The sequence below is a fragment of the Coregonus lavaretus genome (genome assembly GCF_964263955.1).
Source record: "Coregonus lavaretus genome assembly, chromosome: 17".
Taxonomy (NCBI): Eukaryota; Metazoa; Chordata; class Actinopteri; order Salmoniformes; family Salmonidae; genus Coregonus; species Coregonus lavaretus.
In genome coordinates, this window is record NC_140004.1 from 11,059,789 (window position 1) to 11,079,307 (window position 19,519).

The following is a 19,519-nucleotide window of genomic DNA, read 5'->3' on the forward strand; positions in this document are numbered from 1 at the left end:
TACACACACACACACACGCACGGAGACAAGTATGCGACACCCATATGAATGGCTTTCTTTCACCACCAGTTCCTTTCAATGGGTAACAACATATTCTGACCAGACATAGCCTACTATAACAAAATAGACTAACTACGATCACGGATATCCTACCAACGGGACATTAAAAACTGTAATATCTTATGTTTTACCCGGTCGTGACTGAACGATGACATGGATAACACACAGCTGGCGGGATATACGCTGCATCGGCAAGATAGAACAGATGCCTCCGGTAAGACAAGGGGTGGTGGTCTGTGTATATTTGTAAAAAACAGCTAGTGCACGAAATCTAATATTAAGGAAGTCTCGAGGTTTTGCTCGCCTGAGGTAGAGTATCTCACGATAAGCTGTAGACCACACTATTACCAAGAGAGTTTTCATCTATATTTTTCGTAGCTGTCTATTTACCACCACAAACCAATGCTGGCATTAAGATTGCACTGAATGAGCTGTATAAGGCCATAAATCAACAGGAAAACGCTCATCCAGATGCAGCGCTCCTAGTGGCCGGGGACTTTAATGCAGGGAAACTTAAATCCGTTCTACCTAATTTCTACCAGCATGTTAAATGTGCAACCAGAGGAAAAAAAACTCTAGACCACCTTTACTCCACACACAGAGACGAGTACAAAGCTCTCCCTCGCCCTCCATTTGGCAAATATGACCATAACTCCATCCTCCTGATTCCTGCTTACAAGCAAAAACTAAAGCAGGAAGCACTCATCAATAAGGAAGTGGTCAGATGATGCAGATGCTAAGCTACAGGACTGTTTTGCTAGCACAGACTGGAAAATGTTCCGGGATTCTTCTGATGGCATTGAGGAGTGCACCACATCAGTCACTGGCTTCATCAATAAGTGCATCGATGACGTCATATGTACATACCCCAACCAGAAGCCATGGATTACAGGCAACATCCGCACTGAGCTAAAGAGTAGAGCTGCCGCTTTCAAGGAGTGGGACTCTAACCCGGACGCTTATAAGAAATCCCTCTATGCCCTCCGACGAACCATCAAACAGGCACAGCGTCAATACAGGACTAAGATTGAATTGTACTACACCGGCTCCGACGCTCGTCGGATGTGGCAGGGCTTGCAAACTATTACAGACTACAAAGGGAAGCACAGCCGCGAGCTGCCCAGTGACACGAGCCTACCAGACTAGCTAAATTACTTCTATGCTCGCTTCGAGGCAAGCAACACTGAAGCATGCATGAGAGCATCAGCTGTTCCGGATGACTGTGTGATCACGCTCTCCGTAGCCGATGTGAGTAAGACCTTTAAACATGTCAACATTCACAAGGCCGCAGAGCCAGACAGATTACCTTGACGTGTACACCGAGCATGCGCTGACCAACTGGTAATTGTCTTCACTGACATTTTCAACCTGTCCCTGACTGAGTCTGTAATACAAACATGTTTCAAGCAGACCACCATAGTCCCTGTGCCCAAGAACACTAAGGTAACCTGCCTAAATGACTACCGACCAGTAGCACTCACGTCTGTAGCCATGAAGTGCTTTGAAAGGCTGGTCATGGCTCACATCAACACCATTATCCCAGAAACCCTAGACCCACTCCAATTTGCAAACCGCCCCAACAGATCCAAAGATGATGCAATCTCTATTGCACTCCACACTGCCCTTTCCCACCTGGACAAATGTGAGAATGCTATTCATTGACTACAGCTCAGCGTTTAACACCATAGTGCCCTCAAAGCTCATCACTAAGCTAAGGACCCTGGGACTAAACACTGGATCCTGGACTTCCTGACGGGCCGCCCCCAGGTGGTAAGAGTAGGTAACAACACATCTGCCACGCTGATCCTCAACACGGGGGCCCCTCAGGGGTACTCAGTCCCCTCCTGTACTCCCTGTTCACCCATGACTGCATGGCCAGGCACGACTCCAACACCATCATTAAGTTTGCCGATGACACAACAGTGGTAGGCCTGATCACCAACAACGATGAGACAGCCTAGAGGGAGGAGGTCAGATACCTGGCCGTGTGGTGCCAGGATAACAACCTCTCCATTAATGTGATCAATTACCTCGACGAACATGTGCCCCCGCACATTGACTCTGTACCAGTACCCCCTGTATATAGCCTCGCTACTGTTATTTTACTGCTGCTCTTTAATAATTTTTTGTTATCTATTTTTTACTTGACACTTATTTTTCTTAAAACTGCATTGTTGGTTAAGGGCTTGTAAGTAAGCATTTGACTGTAAGGTCTACACCTGTTGTATTCGGCGCATGTGACATACAATTTTATTTGATTTGTAGCGAAGAAGAGTAACCTGCAGACTAGGAGATCTCAGGGGATCTGAGTGCTGATGTGACCATGAATCTGTTACACCAACACATATTTTAGATGCCATCTAAGAACCCACACCTGAATGTGCGTATGCATGGGTTGCCATAGCAACACCATCTCTGCTGCTATGGAAATGGCCTTGGAGCTGCTGATAAAATGTGTTGAGTGGGACAGGACGCGTTCTCTCTCTCTCTCTGTGTGTGTGTGACAAACACACACAAACACACGAAGTTGTACAGACTGACATTTTATTTCAAAAAATTTATTGGCTGGCCTCCCGAGTGGCGCAGCGGTCTAAGGTATTTGGAATGTTATTAGGATCCCCATTAGCTGTTGCAAATGCAGCAGCTACTCCTCCTGGGATCCACACGAAACATGACATAATACAGAACATGAATAGACAAGAGCAGCTCAAGGACAGAACTACATACATTTTTTTAAAGGCACACGTAGCGTACATATCAATACATACACACAAACTATCTAGGTCAAATAGGGGAGAGGCGTTGTGCTGTGAGGTGTTGTTTTATCTGTTTTTTTAAACCAGGTTTGCTGTTTATTTGAGCAATATGAGATGGAATGGAGTTCCATGCAATAATGGCTCTATATAATACTGTACACTTTCTTGAATTTGTTCTGGATTTGGGGACTGTGAAAAGACCCCTGGTGGTATGTCTGGTGGGGTAAGTGTGTATGTCAGACCTTTGTGTAAGTTGACTATGGAACAATTTGGGATTTTCAACACATTCATGTTTCTTATAAAAAGAAGAAGTGATGCAGTCAGTCTCTCCTCAACTCTTAGCCAAGAGAGACTGGCATGCATAGTATTTATATCAGCCCTCTGATTACAATGAAGAGCAAGATGTGCCGCTCTGTTCTGGGCCAGCTGCAGCTTAACTAGGTCTTTCCTTGCAGCACTCGACCACACGACTGGACAATAATCAAGATTAGACAAAACTAGAGCCTACAGAACTTGCTTTGTGGAGTGTGGTGTCAAAAAAGCAGAGCGTCTCTTTATTACGGACAGACCTCTCCCCATCTTTACAACCATTGAATCTATAGTTTTTGACCTAAAATCTCCAAAAGTCCCCACAAACATAGTAAAACAAGGACAATTTTCCCTCGTGGGGACATTTCCCACCTCCCCATGAGGACAAAGGATATATTAAAATTAAGGGTTAGGTTTAGTGTTAGGGTTGCAATTAGAGTTAGAATTAGGGTTAGGAGTTAGGTTTAGGGTTTGAGTGAGGGTTACAGGTTAAGGTTATGTTTAGTGTTAGGGTTAGGGTTATGGTAAGAAAAGGGTTAGGGTAAGGGTTAGGGAAATTAGGATTTTGAATGGAAATTAATTTTAGGTCCCCATGAGGATAGAAGAACAAATCGTGTGTGTGTGTATGTGTGTGTGCACGTGTGCATGTATGTGCATGTCTGTCTCCAGTTTCTTCTCCTGTCTGGGTCAATGGAGAGAAGGCTGTGGTCTGACTGGTCTCTGCAGCCCCAAAAAATAGATTCATAAAATGTCAGTCAATGACACTCAATACTGTACAACTTAGTATATGTGTGTGGTCGTGTGCGCGCGCATGTGTGTCTGTAAATGTGGTATTCACTTTGATGAGGAAGAGATAAACAGTGTAGGTAAGGTATTCTGTCAGGGGTGTGGGTGTGACTCTAATATCTTAGAAAATTATCAATGGCCTCCATTAGTTTGTCCACTCCATTAGAGTGGACAGAGCTCATTAAGAACGGGAGAGACACATACACACACACACACACACACACACCGGCTGATAGACACACTCACAGATACAAATGCACTGTCAACTTGCATGTCTTGCAACTGAAAGATTAAAGGCCGGCGCAACAGAGGTTTCCTCCTTTGCTAGTGCAGTCTACTCTTCTCTCAACCCCTGTTTCTTCCTCTTGTTCTCTCCATCCTGGTCTCTGGGTTTAGAAGGATTAACATTGTACTGGAAAATTTGATTCACAAATGTATTTTTACCAGGATGTTTACTTGCAGAAGGGCTGTCCTCCTGTGGAAATTCTCCCATTCACCCATGACATCAGAACACAGGGACTAAAGTCTAAAGCCAACCCCTATCCCACCATCCAGAAGTGAGGCTTTGGAAAAGCACAACTAGTTAGCTGAAACTAGAGAGGATGAGAGACAGTGGAAGTGGGGTGGATTTGGACAGGGAACATGCCTCTTGTTGACATGTATATATTACATACTTACAGAGAATGATAAAAGAGTACATGTGTAGAGTTTGGTTGTGTAAATGCACATTTACTGTACATTAATTGGCGGTAATTGTTGAGTTGTATGGATGTAATGGTTGTAATGGTGAAAATAAGTGAGTTTTAAATTGAAAGTATTTGTGTAACCATGCTATTATGTTTGGGAAAGAAGATAATTAGTGAGCAATGGTAACGAGTTGTGGCTTTTGTGGATAGATGTTCTGGGAACTGTGGGAACTTACATGTAATTAATTCCCTGAGCTGTTGTTTTGGCAGATGTGATGTCATCAGGTTCACACACACACAAAGCTGTGCTCAGGTCTTGAGTCTGTATGTGCTGGTCTAATGGCCTAGGCTCTTTCTCTCCCTGTCTCTTTACATAATATTGGGTTATGGTTGTCAGTAAGTTAGTGCAGATCGATGCAGCTTCAAAGTCTAGCCCTCTGTAATGCAATAGCCTGAGTGGTGAGCTTTCCTTCGAATGCATTTCTTAATCAGATCAGAAATAAATCTTGATGGTTTGTGTCCGGGTCCACTATTTTTCTCTCTGAAGACAGTAACCTGCTGATGAATATGTTTTGGTGTTCTCCACTTTCCTCGCGCTGTAGAGGGAGGCCTTGGTTGAGTTAAGTGGGTGCAGAGCATCTACAGTATATGGCTGCATGAAAACCGCTCTGGGAGAAAGCACTGGGAAAAGCCTGCTACTTTATTACCACCAGCCTGATCTCAGCATTTGTTCAGTCAAAAATCGCTGTTTCAAATAGACTTTCAAACATAAATTTTTGACGATTCCCACTATAGTAAAACTCACTTTCAGTTGAAAATACAGTGATTAGACAATACAGCTCACCACCATAAATATAAATAAAATAGTAGATAGATCATTCGGTGCAACCAATGATGGCTCCCAGTCCCCTTATCCAACCATCAGCCATCTCTTACCATCTATGATACATCCATTTTAGGAAGTCACACTGATATCCGTAATAAAGGTTCTCTCTGTCTTGCAGTTGTCCAGCACATCAAGAGGCACAATATAGTGCTGAAGAGGGAGTTGGGAGAAGGGGCATTTGGCAAGGTTTTCCTGGCCGAGTGCTATAACTTGTCTCCTGAGCTCGACAAGATCCTGGTGGCTGTCAAGGTAACACTGCTCATTACTGTCTATCACAACCTACTGTAGGCTACATTGTTTGGCCAATTTCCAAATGGACTCCTAACCCCTAACCCCCTAACAGTCCTGTAAGAAAATCTGCCAATAGCATGCTTCCACCAAGAATTCCAGCATTCCAAGTCTGTGGTGAAACGAGATCTTATTGGAGAGTTTTCACAAAAAATACATGACATGATGGGAAAGAAACCCCCTCCCCCTGACTTCCTGTCCTTTCTGTGTCCCACTGTGGGACTCCCACAGTATTCTAAGTGTGAAGTGGGGCTTTTCTGTATATACTAGCAACCTGCCATTGAAGATGATAGATGTGACTTGGCACTTTCCAAGTTGCCGTCTCTATGGTCTAACATACTCATATCCACTAATGGTAATGGTTTTACAAGAAAACATTGGACAGGCATGCAGCAATATAGGCTAGGCTACCATGTTTATGGAAAAATACACAAGGGAGCCATCGATCAAGATACAGAACAGTAATATTAGTGATATTAGCTAATGCATTGGCAGTCATGAAAAGATGCTAGAAGTCACACAGGCAATCAAACGCACCAATGTCCTCGCGGTCATACAATATCATAGGTAAATCACGTTCAGGGGTGAGTTTCCTGAAAGCTATGTGTGAACAAACTTCTACTGTATGTGTGAACAAACTTCAGAATTCGTAAAAAGAAGCACTTCAATGTTGGGTCATTCGTGCACGGACGTGCAGTAGCCCTAGACTGCCTTGCCGCTCCCAGGGACTGCCATGCAGAGCGCAGAAGAACTATCAGCCCACGGAGAGAAGCACAAGATTGAACTTCACTCAACTTTCTAGAGTTTTCCCTGTTAGTTAACACTATCAACGTTCCCCTTTACTGTGGCAATTGTGATCGAATCAACGTAATATTAGCCACATTCAGTGCAACATACTGAAACAAAACAAACTATGCAAGAGATTTTGTTGTAGGCAGAACGCATCGGACTAGGATTCTATTGTGCAAGACTCATCCTGTACTCTACACAGACCGGTGCGGCATAACCAATCAGAGCTGCAGAAGGCCTATATGCAACATTACCATATATGGATCTCAGTGGAGAACGGCTCATAATAATGGCCGTAACGGAACAAATGGAATGGCATCAAACACCTGGGAACCATGGAAACCATGTGTTCGATGTATATGATACCATTCCGCTCCAGTCATTACCACGAGCCCGTTCTCCCCAATTAAGGTGCCACCAACCTCCTGTGATGGATCTGTGCCATTTACTTTGAACTGGACTGTGTTTACAGCTGTGGTCGTGAGTAGATGTGCTTGTTTTGAGATCAAAGCAAGAGCTGCATGTAGCACATTTCATATCCTTTGCTAGTTAGTGAGCTATTAGCCCAGTTATAGATAATTTGTAGTCAGCAACAGGGGCGTAATTGCTTCCTACAAGAGCACAAAACGTGTACATTTCTAGACATCTTTGAAAAGTGAGTCAGTTAAAGAGCTTTTTTTGTCTTAAAGGGGCAGTGTTGTATTTTGAGACAGGCTTGAATAAGCTAAGTAGCCAATAGGCAGAGGGTAGCATAATTTGTCTGATTCTCTGTAATAATGGTATGGGAATAATAATGCATTTTATTTTGTAAAGTGGTTTCTTGCATCAAACAAGTGGATAAACAGGTTAATGTCAAGCCCTTAATGTTTTTTTTTTCTAAAGTCTCATGGAATGTAGGCCTACATTGAACACCACACATTGGCAGCTACTGTAGGCTGAATGGTAGAACAGCTATTTCCATGTTAAAATATTATGGGATGCATTTTCTCCATTGTTTTTGATGGTAGACCACTCTGGTAGGCCTGCATTATGATAAAAAAGCCAGAGTAGCCTACTTGGCCACTGTTAAAACTGTAACTTAAAGCAGCTACAGCCTCAGTTTTACAGAATTTTCACAACGTTCAGGTTTGCGCTCAGCAGACCTGAAATTTGTTCAGTGACAATTTTATTTGAGGGAACATTGCCCAAGTCCATTTCTGTTCTGATCATAATGATGAGTCCTGTTTCCTGGAATGTAATTAGTTGAACATGGCGGTGGATTAACCAATTTTTCTGGCATCTCAGTATTCAAGCTGGGGGTCAGAACAGAGGGTCAGCCTTTGGCTTCCTTAGCTCTCTCCTGTTCCTATTTGTAAACGGACCCTTCAGTTCTCTGTAAGCACAAAACACCCTATATACTCATATACCCACTATCTGTAGGACCAAATAAATTATTCATTCAGGATATTTTCTATATATTTCTGTAGATATGAATATTGGCCCATATCACTTACATTTCCTGAAACTCTCTCTCTTCATCCCTCTCTGTTTCTCTCTCTCTCTCTCTCTCTCTCTCTCTCTCTCTCTCTCTCTCTCTCTCTCTCTCTCTCTCTCTCTCTCTCTCTCTCTCTCTCGCATTTGCCTCTGCACTATTATCGCTATGACAGATTTCATGAAAATAGCAAAGATCAGAACACGAGAACCAACAACACTGCTTCTGTAAACAATGTCACAGTAATCAAGGATACATCACCTCTGCTTGGTCATTGCCAATAAGCTAACATTGTGGGCTATGGTTAGGTTTCTCTAACTCATTTTTACTTTAAGTCTGCACTTGAGCCAAAAACATCTTATGGCAGAATATTACCCTCTCAGTAAACATTTCTCAAACTCAGTGTGCATGTAGTGAGTTCTGAGTAAACGTAGGTAGTAACCTTTGTGTGTGTGTGTGTGTTCAGACCCTGAAAGAGGCCAGTGAGAATGCGAGGAAGGACTTCCACCGAGAGGCCGAGTTGCTGACCAACCTGCAGCACGAGCACATCGTCACCTTCTACGGTGTGTGTGTGGAGAGCGATCCCCTCATCATGGTGTTTGAGTACATGAAGCACGGGGACCTCAACAAGTTCCTCAGGTAAACCATTCTTTGGGCATGTTCAAATAAGGCATATACTGCATAAAAGCCCACTTTTAATGACACTGCTAGCTTATTTTGGGTTAACTTTTTTAAACTCCAAGCACAGATAGGACAGATGGAAATTCATTTCCTTAGCATTAATCATGCCTAATTAATTTTTTATTGTGACACGGCATCAGTGAGATTCAAACCTATAATATTCTGTTCTCTATTGATGGAATTAGTCCACTGCGACACCAGGATGAAGCTAGCATGCCATGTTAATTTACACATACAAAGCTGTTCATTTTAGTCTATTCAAACAGCCCCCATTTCAAAGTAAACAAAGCGCTCAATTAGTGGGCGGCAGGCGCGGCCAACATACCTGAACACACTTAACAAGATAGAGGATAGAGAGAGTTTTGTTGTTGCTGAGAACAGAATATATATGTTTTTCTCATTCTCTGAACGTTACTAAAGTTTCCTTGTTGTTTTTATGGAAAGTTTTCTTAACGTTCTGAGAACGGAATGTATATGTTTTTAAATAACATTCTTAGAACGTTTTCTGAATGTTACCAAAGTTCCTTGTGGTTTTTATGGAAAGTTTTCTTAATGTTCTCGGAACAATTTGGAACATGACTTTAAATAGAACCATGAGGAAACCTTTATGAAACATTATGCTGAAGTACTGAAATTCCCACAGAAGAATGTTGTTTCTTAACGTTCTATGAACTATTTGAGAACATTCCCAATGTCAAATCAGATGGAGAATGTTTCTAGAACATTACCCTCATTGAAATATAAATGTAACCATGTTTGAACTTTTAGGAAAAGTTTGGTTCAAATATATATATATATTTTTTTGTCAAGTTCCTTAATTACTGCAGTCTTAAACAAATTTAGTTTGAAACAAAAGTATACACCTCACACACATGGTTATGGTTAAAAAAAAAGAAGACACCTGTACCATGTCAGATATAGAGTTGAAATATATTTTATTTTATTTTATTTATTTATATTCCATTTTGAGTTTGCATCCCAATATTACACTGTATATACATCACAGAAGATTGAAATGTAACAAAACTGTTTGACATAGAAACACCGGATTTTATCGGGTTTTTGGAAATAATCTTGATGAATTATGACATTATGAAAAAGATGAATAACAGTCCACCCATGAGGCCAAAGAGGGTGATTTTGGTCATTTGTATTTATTAGGGATCCCCGTTAGCTGTTGCTAAGGCAGTATTTGGACCGTCTAAGGCACTTACATTACACATAAAACAAAAGATAAAACAGTACATCATATAACATTATTACACCACTACATATCTACGATACAAAATGTATAATACCACCATACAACAATATTACAATGTACAGTGCCTTCGGAAAGTATTCAGACCCCTTGACTTTTTCCATATTTTGTTACGTTACAACCTTATTCTAAAATTGATTAAATAAAATATCATCCTCAGCAATCTACACACAATACCCCATAATGAAAAAGCAAAAACTGATTTTTAGCTATTTTTGTGCATCCTGTTTCCATTAAACATCCTTGAGATGTTTCTACAACTTGATTGGAGTCCATCTGTGGTAAATTCTATTGATTGGACATGTTTTGGAAAGGCACACACCTGCTATGTTAGGTCCCACAGTTGAAAGTGCATGTCAGAGCAAAAACCAAGCCATGAGGTCGAAGGAATTGTCTGTAGAGCTTCGAGACTTGATTGTGTCGAGGCACAGATCTGGGGAAGGGTACCCAAAACAATTCTGCAGCATTGAAGAACACAGTGGCCTCCATCATTCTTAAATGGAAGAAGTTTGGAACCTCCAAGACGCTTCCTAGAGCTGGCTGCCCGGCCAAACTGAACAATCGGGGTAGAAGGGCCTTGGTCAGGGAGGTGACCAAGAACCTGATGGTCACTCTGACAGAGCTCCAGAGTTCCTCTGTGGTGATGGGAGAACCTTCCAGAAGGACATTCATCTCTGCAGCACTCTGCCAATCAGGCCTTTATGGTAGAGTGGCCAGACGGAAACCACTCCTCAGTAAAATGCACATGACAGCCCGCTTGGAGTTTGCAAAACCTAAAGTCTCTCAGACCATGAGAAACAAGATTCTCTGATCTGATGAAACCAAGATTGAACTCTTTGGCCTGAATGCCAAGCGTCAAGTCTGGAGAAAACCTGGCACGATCCCTATGGTGAAGCATGGTGGTGGGAGATCCTTAATGAGAGATCCTTAATGAAAACCTGCTCCAGAGCGCTCAGGACCTCAGACTGGGGTGAAGGTTCACCTTCCAACAGGACAACGACCCTAAGCACACAGCCAAGACAACGCAGGAGTGGCTTCGGGACAAGTCTCTGAATGTCCTTGTGTGGCCCAGCCAGAGCCCGGACTTGAACCTGATCGAAAATCTCTGGAGAGACCTGAAAATAGCTGTGCAGCGACACTCCCCATCCTACCTGACACAGCTTGAGAGGATCTGCAGAGAAGAATGGGAGAAACTCCCCAAATACAGGTGTGCCAAGCTTGTAGCGTCATACCCAAGACGGGTCGAGGCTGTAATCGCTGCCAAAGGTGCTTCAACAAAGTACTGAGTAAAGGGTCTGAATGCTTATGTAAATGTCATATTTCATGTTTACCCTGTTCTGAGACAATTGTAATTTTCCTAAGTCCCTCTTTGTGGCACCTGACCACACTACCGAACAGTAATCCAGGTAGGACCTGCCTTGTTGATAGTGTTGTTAAGAAGGCAGAGTAACGCTTTATTATGGACAGACTTCTCCCCATCTTAGCTACTGTTGTGTCAATATGTTTTGACCATGACAGTTTACAGTCCAGGGTTACTCCAAGCAGTTTAGTCACCTCAACTTGCTCAATTTCCACATTATTCATTACAAGATGTAGTTGAGGTTTAGGGTTTAGTGAATGATTTGTCCCAAATACAATGCTTTTAGTTTTGGAAATATTTAGGACTAATTTATTCCTTGCCACCCATTCTGAAACTAACTGCAGTTCTTTGTTAAGTGTTGCAGTCATTTCAGTCGCTGTAGTAGCTGACGTGTATAGTGTTGAGTCATCCGCATACAGACACACTGGCTATACTCAAGGCCAGTGGCATGTCATTAGTAAAGATTGAAAAAAGTAAGGGGCCTAAACAGCTGCCCTGGGGAATTACTGATTCTACATGGATTATGTTGGAGAGGCTTCCATTAAAGAACACCCTCTGTGTTCTGTTAGACAAGTAACTCTTTATCCACAATATAGAAGGGGGTGTAAAGCCATAATACATACGTTTTTCCAGCAGCAGACTATGATCGATAATGTCAAAAGCCATACTGAAGTCTAACAAAACAGCCCCCACAATCTTTTTATCATCAATTTCTCTCAGCCAACCATCAGTCATTTGTGTAAGTGCTGTCCATGCTGAAAGTCTGTTGTCAATTTGTTTACTGGAAAATAACATTGTATCTGGTCAAACACAATTTTTTCCAGAGGTTTCCTAAGGGTTGGTAACAGGCTGATTGGTCGGCTATTTGAGCCAGTAAAGGGGGCTTTACTATTATTGGGTAGCAGAATGACTTCTGCTTCCCTCCAGACCTGAGGGCACACTTTCTAGTATACTTAAATTGAAGATATGGCAAATAGGAGTGGCAAGATCGTCTGCTATTATCCTCAGTAATTTTCCATCCAGGTTATCAGACCCCGGTGGCTTGTCATTGTTGATAGACAACAATAATTTGTTCACCTCTTCCACACTCACTTTCATTATTTGGTCAGATATACTTGGATGTGTAGTGTCAGCAGTTGTTGCTGGCATGTCATGCCTAAGTTTGCTATTCTTGCCAATGAAAAAATCATTGAATTTGTTGGCAATATCAGTGGGTTTTGTGATGAATGAGCCATCTGATTCAGTGAATGATGGAGCCGAGTTTGCCTTTTTTCCCAACATTTCATATAAGGTGCTCCAAAGCTTTTTATTATCATTCTTTAAATCGTTTATTTTTGTTTCATAGTATAGTTTCTTTTTATTTAGTTTAGTCACATGATTTCTCAATTTGCAGTACGTTTGCCAATCGGTTGGGCTGCCAGACTTATTTGCCATACCTTTTGCCTCATCCCTCTCAACCATACAATTTTTAAATTCCTCATCAATCCAAGGGGATTTAACCGTTTTTACAGTCATTTTCTTAATGGGTGCATGTTTATTAGTAACTGGAATAAACAATTTCATAAATGTGTCAAGTGCAGCGTCTGGTTGCTCCTCATCACACACCACAGACCAGCAAATATTATTTACATCATCAACATAAGAATCACTACTAAACATATTGTATGACCTCTTATACACTATATTAGGCCCAGCCTTTGGAACTTTGGTTTTCCTAGATATGGCTACTATATTGTGATCACTACCTCATATGGATTTGGATACTGCTTTAAAGCTAATTTCTGCAGCATTAGTAAAGATGTGATCAATACATGTTGATGATTTCATTCCTGTGCTGTTTGTAACTACCCTGGTAGGTTGACTGACAACCTGAACCAGGTTGCAGGCACTAGTTACAGTTCAACGTTTTTTCTTGAGTGGGCAGCTTGATGAAAGCCAGTCAATATTTAAATCACCCAGAAAATATATTTCTCTGTTGATTTCACATACATTATCAAGCATTTCACACATATTATCCAGGTACTGACTGTTAGCACTTGGTGGTCTATAGCAGCTTCCCACAAGAATGGGCTTTAGGTGAGGCAGATGAACCTGTAGCCATATTACTTCAACAGTATTTAACATTGAGATCCTCTCTAAGCTTTACAGGAATGTGGTTCTGAATATAGACCGCAACACCGCCCCCATTGGCATTTCTGTCATTTATGTAGATGTTATAACCATGTATTGCTACCACTGTATCATCAAAGGTATTATCTAAGTGAGTTTCAGAGATAGTCAGAATATGAATGTCATCTGTTAAAAGCAAGTTATTGACTTCATGAACCTTGTTTCTTAGGCTACATATGGTAGTATGGGCTATTTTTAGGACTTTTCTGGGTTGCTTGATTGTTTTTAATGCTTTACTGGGAAGCTTATCAGAAGTAGACTTGCTCACATTATTTGTATTGGAGCTGATAGTGCACGGTGAGCTGCACACAGTGGACTTCCTACTAGGGCACTCCGCCTCAGTGCTAACAGTGTAACTCTAGTTCATAGGCACATGATTACTGCATACAATAGCTGTAGGATCAACAGAGGTATTCAGGGCAGTTAGGGGGACATACATTAAGTTACTTACATTGTGTCTGCCAATGCCCCTAGGATAATGTACATTTGATACAGCATTATGACAACTCAGCGTCACAATGGTAGGGATTAACTGAGCTGGTCTTGGGTCATTGATAAGTCATTGTCTCAACGCAGCCTTGAAATGCGTGGACAGAGTCCAGGAGCCAAGATGATTTGGATCGATTCCGTCATTCCTGTAGAGTATCTTCTGTTTCCAGAAGGTGTCAAAGTTATCTATAAAAGTGATTCCAACAGAGCTACAGCAATCTTTTAGCCAGGTGTGTAATGCCAATAGCCATTGACTGCAGAAAAGGGCTACATATGCTGAGAATGTTCTAAGCCAAGCAACTATCCTGCACCATTCCTAGGAAGTTGTGGGAAAGTTGTATGCAAAATAACAATAGAACAACCATGCTCTCACTAAGTTCTAAGAAACATATGGGATGTCACATTTCTGGTGGTGATTTGTAATTTCAATGTATTTTCTCTCCCCTCCTCTCCTTCTGTAGGGCTCACGGTCCCGACTCTGTGATGATGGGTGACGGTCCGACAAACCGACCCGTGGAGCTGACCCAGTCCCAGATGCTGCACATCGCCCAGCAGATCGCTGCAGGCATGGTTTACCTGGCCTCCCAGCACTTTGTCCACCGAGACCTGGCCACACGTAACTGTCTGGTGGGAGAGAACCTGCTGGTGAAGATCGGTGACTTCGGCATGTCCCGAGACGTGTACAGTACGGACTACTACAGGGTAAGTGTATGTGTCGCCCTCTTTTTTCTTGGCCTCCTATTACCCCCTTTGCATGGGCCTCTCTCTCTCCCTGCATGGGCATGACTCGATCAGTAGGCCCTGGGCATGGTATGTTCAATACCTAGGAGATGATTAGAAGATGGAAGCTGTATAGAGCAGTGTTTCTGAATGTTCTATGTTCCACAGGACCAGCAGGCTATAGTCTTCGTCCTCCTCAGAACTGCTACAATAAAAACAAGTATTCGAGCACTCATTGAATTTCAAGTTTCACATTTTTTATGTCACATGCACAAGTACACTTAACTGCCTTTTTTGCAAACTCAAAACCCAACAATGCAATAATCAATAACAATGTAATACTAGAAAAAACACACAAGAAATAATAAGAAATATGAAGAACACAATAAGTAAGTAAGCATACTATATGCAGGGTCAGTTCCAATACCATATTTACAATGTGCAGGGATACTGGATTGATGGCGGTATATATATATAAGGGAAAGGTGATTAGGCAACAGGATATAAGATAAACAGAGTAGCAGCAGCGCCGGAGAAGATGGCTGCCGTTTTACAGCCCTCTAACCAATTGTACTATTATGTGTGTTTTTCCGCGTTATTTGTAATTTATTTTGTACATAATGTTTCTGCCATCGTCTCTCTTATAACCAAAAATAGCTTCTGGATATCAGGACAGCGATTACTCACCTCGTATTGGACGAATATTTTTTATTCAACGAGGCGGCCGCGAAGGATATCCTACAGACACCCGACAAGGCCCAAATCCCTGTCATTCACATGAGGAAGAGACTGAGATATCTTGGACGTAGGTCCGGGTGCCTTGTAAGGATCCGACGGCGAGCGAGTAAACTGCCGCTCCCATCAATCCTATTAGCCAATCTTCAATCATTGGAGAACAAATTGGATGACCTAAGATTACGGTTTTCTACCAACGGGACTTTAAAAACGGTAATATATTATGTTTCACCGAGTCGTGGCTGAACGACGACATGGATAACATACAGCTAGCGGGCTATACGCTACATCGGCAGGATAGAACGTCTGACTCCGGTAAGACAAGGGGTGGCGGTCTGTGTATATTTGTAAAAAACAGCTGGTGCACAAAATCCTAATACTAAGGAAGTCTCGAGGTTTTGCTCGCCTGAGGTAGAGTATCTTATGATAAGCTGTAGACCACACTATTTACCAAGAGAGTTTTCATCTATATTTTTCATAGCTGTCTATTTACCACCACAAACCCATGCTGGCATTAAGATTGCACTGAATGAGCTGTATAAGGCCATAAATCAACAGGAAAACGCCTGATTCCTGCTTATAAGCAAAAACTAAAGCAGGAAGCACCAGTGACTCGGTTAATAAAAAAGTGGTCAGATGACACAGATGCTAAGCTACAGGACTGTTTTGCTAGCACAGACTGGAACATGTTCCGGGATTCTTCAGATAGCATTGAGGAGTACACCACATCAGTCACTGGCTTCATCAATAAGTGCATCGATGATGTCGTCCCCACAGTGACCGTACGTACATACCCCAACCAGAAGCCATCGGATGTGGCAGGGCTTGAAAACTATTACAGACTACAAAGGGAAGCACAGCCGCGAGCTGCCCAGTGACACAAGACTTCCAGACGAGCTAAACCACTTCTATGCTTGCTTCGAGGCAAGCAACACTGAAGCATGCATGAGAGCACCAGCTGTTCCGGATGACTATGTGATCACGCTCTCCGTAGCTGATGTGAGTAAGACTTTTAAGCAGGTCAACATTCACAAGGCCGCAGGGCCAGACGGATTACCAGGACGTGTACTCCGAGCATGTGCTGACCAACTGGCAAGTGTCTTCACTGACATTTTCAACATGTCCATGACTGAGTCTGTAATACCAACATGTTTCAAGCAGACCACCATAGTCCCCGTGCCCAAGGACTCTAAGATAACCTGCCTAAATGACTACCGACCCGTAGCACTGACGTCTGTAGCCATGAAGTGCTTTGAAAGGCTGGTCATGGCTCACATCAACAGCATTATCCCGGAAACCCTAGACCCACTCCAATTTGCATACCGCCCCAACAGATCCACAGATGCAATCTCTATTGCACTCCACACTGCCCTTTCCCACCTGGACAAGAGGAACACCTACGTGAGAATGCTATTCATTGACTACAGCTCAGCATTCAACACCATAGTGCCCTCAAAGCTCATCACTAAGCTAAGGATCCTGGGACTAAACACCTCCCTCTGCAACTGGATCCTGGACTTCCTGACGGGCCGCCCCCAAGTGGTAAGGGTAGGTAACAACACATCTGCCACACTGATCCTCAACACGGGGGCCCCTCAGGGGTGCGTGCTCAGTCCCCTCCTGTACTCCCTGTTCACCCATGACTGCATGGCCAGGCACGACTCCAACACCATCATTAAGTTTGCCGACGACACAACAGTGGTAGGCCTGATCACCGACAACGATGAGACAGCCTATAGGGAGGAGGTCAGAGACCTGGCCGTGTGGTGCCAGGACAGCAACCTCTCCCTCAACGTGACCAAGACAAAGGAGATGATTGTGGACTACAGGAAAAAAAAGAGGACTGAGCACGCCCCCATTCTCATCGACGGGGCTGTAGTGGAACAGGTTGAGAGCGTCAAGTTCCTTGGTGTCCACATCACCAACGAACTATCATGGTCCAAACACACCAAGACAGTCGTGAAGAGGGCACGACAAAGCCTATTCCCCCTCAGGAGACTGAAAAGATTTGGCATGGGTCCTCAGATCATAAGACTCCTGAACAGCTAATCATGGCTACCCGGACTATTTGCACTGCCCCCCCACCCCATCCTTTTACGCTGCTGCTACTCTGTTAATTATTTATGCATAGTCACTTTAACTCTGCCCACATGTACATATTACTTCAACTACCTCAACTAGCCGGTGCCCCCGCACATTGACTCTGCACCGGTACCCCCCTGCATATATAGCCTCCCTACTGTTATTTTATTTTACTTCTGCTCTTTTTCTCTCAACACTTTTTTTGTAGTTGTTTTATTTTTTACTTTTTTGTTAAAAATAAATGCACTGTTGGTTAAGGGCTGTAAGTAAGCATTTCACTGTAATGTCTGCACCTGTTGTATTCGGCGCATGTGGCCAATACAATTTGATTTGATTTGATTTGTATGTGAGTGGGTGTGCGTGTGTGTAGAGTCAGTATAAATGTACAGTATGTGCATATTATGTGTGAGTGAGCAGATGATGGAGTGAGTGTGTGTGTGAGTGTGTAGGGCCCTGTGAGTGTGTATAGAGACAGTGCAAAAATAAAAATAGAAGGTCAATAAAGATACAAGGTTAACTCAGATAGTCCATGTAGCTATTTTGTTAGCTATTTATCAGTCTTATTGCTTGGGGATAGAAGTTGTTCAAGAGCCTGTTTGTTTCAAACTTGATGACCCGGTACCGCTTGCCGTGCGTAAGCAGAAAGAATAGTCTATGGCTTAGGTGGTTGGAGTCTTTAACAATTTTCCGGGCCTTCCTTCCACACCGCCTGATATAGATGCCCTGGATGGCAGGAAGAACTGCCCAGGGGATCTAGGGTGGTGCTATTGCCATACCAGGCAGTGATGCAGCCAGTCAAGATGCTATCAATGGTACAGCTGTATAACTTTTAGAGATTTGAGGGCCCATGCCAAACATTTTCAACCTCCCGAGGGGGAGGAGGCGCTGTCGTGCCTTCTTCACGACTGTGCATGTTTGCTTGGACCATTTTAAGTCTTAAGTGATTTGGACACTGAGGAACTTGAAGCTCTCGACCTGCTCCACTGCAGCCCTGTTGATGTGGATGGGGGCGTGCTCGCCCGCCCCGTTTCCTGTAGTCCACGATCAACTCCTTGGTCTTACTGACATTGAGGGAGAGGTTGTTGCTCTGGCACCACACTGCCAGGTCACTGACTTCCTCCCTGTAGGTTGATTCATCGTCGCCGGTGATCAGGCCTACCACCGTCGTGTCGTCAGCAAACTTGATGATGGTGTTGGAGTCATGCGTGGCACGCAATCATGGGTGAACAGGGAGTACAGGAGGGGACTAAGAACACACCCCTGTGGGGCTCCTGTGTTGCGGGTCAGTGTGGCGGAGGTGATGTTGCCTACCCTCACCACCTGGGATCAGCCTGTCAGGAAGTCCAGGATCCAGTTGCAGAGGGAGGTGTTCAGACCCAGAGTCCGAAGCTTGGTGACAAGCTTGAAGGTGACAATGATGTTGAACACTGAGCGGTAGTCAATGAACAGCATTCTCACATAGGTATTCCTCTTATCTAGGTGGGTGATGGCAGTGTGGAGAGCAATTGAGATTGCGTCATCTATGGATCTGTTGGGGCGGTATGCAAATTGGAGTGTGTCTATTGGTGTCTGGGATGGTGGAGTTAATGTGTGCCATAACCAGCCTCTCAACGCACTTCATGATTACAAAAGTGAGTTCTACAGGGCAGTAGGCATTGTGGGATAAAGCCTTAGAGTTATTGGGGACAGGAATGATGGTGGTCATCTTAAAACAAGCGGGGATTACAGACCCTAGTCTGTAAGGAGAGGTTGAAAATTACCTTGAATATGCCTGCCAGCTGTTCTGCGCATGCTCTGAGAACGCGCCCTGGAATCCCATCAGGCCTTGCGGGTGTTGACCTATTGAAAGACCTTTCTCACGTCGGCCTCTGAGAGGGAGATCACCCAATCCTCTGGGTCGGTGACGGCCCTCACACCCGGCCCAATGTTATTGTTGTCAAATCTTGCATAAAATGCATTGAGTTCGTCTGGTAGAGAGGCATCATTGGGCA

General features: G+C 43.3%; 1 protein-coding gene across 1 annotated transcript in view; it reads left to right on the forward strand.

Moving 5' to 3' along the window:
* LOC311144845 (BDNF/NT-3 growth factors receptor-like) overlaps positions 1-19,519 on the forward strand; it is a gene marked incomplete at both ends in the record, with an annotated part of 87,441 nt that overhangs the window by 55,690 nt on the left and 12,232 nt on the right. The window contains 3 exons of the mRNA XM_084181002.1: positions 5,602-5,732; positions 8,498-8,670; positions 14,453-14,699. Of these exons, the coding sequence (XP_084037128.1) occupies positions 5,602-5,732; positions 8,498-8,670; positions 14,453-14,699 (551 nt within the window). The remainder of the gene's footprint in view (positions 1-5,601; positions 5,733-8,497; positions 8,671-14,452; positions 14,700-19,519) is intronic.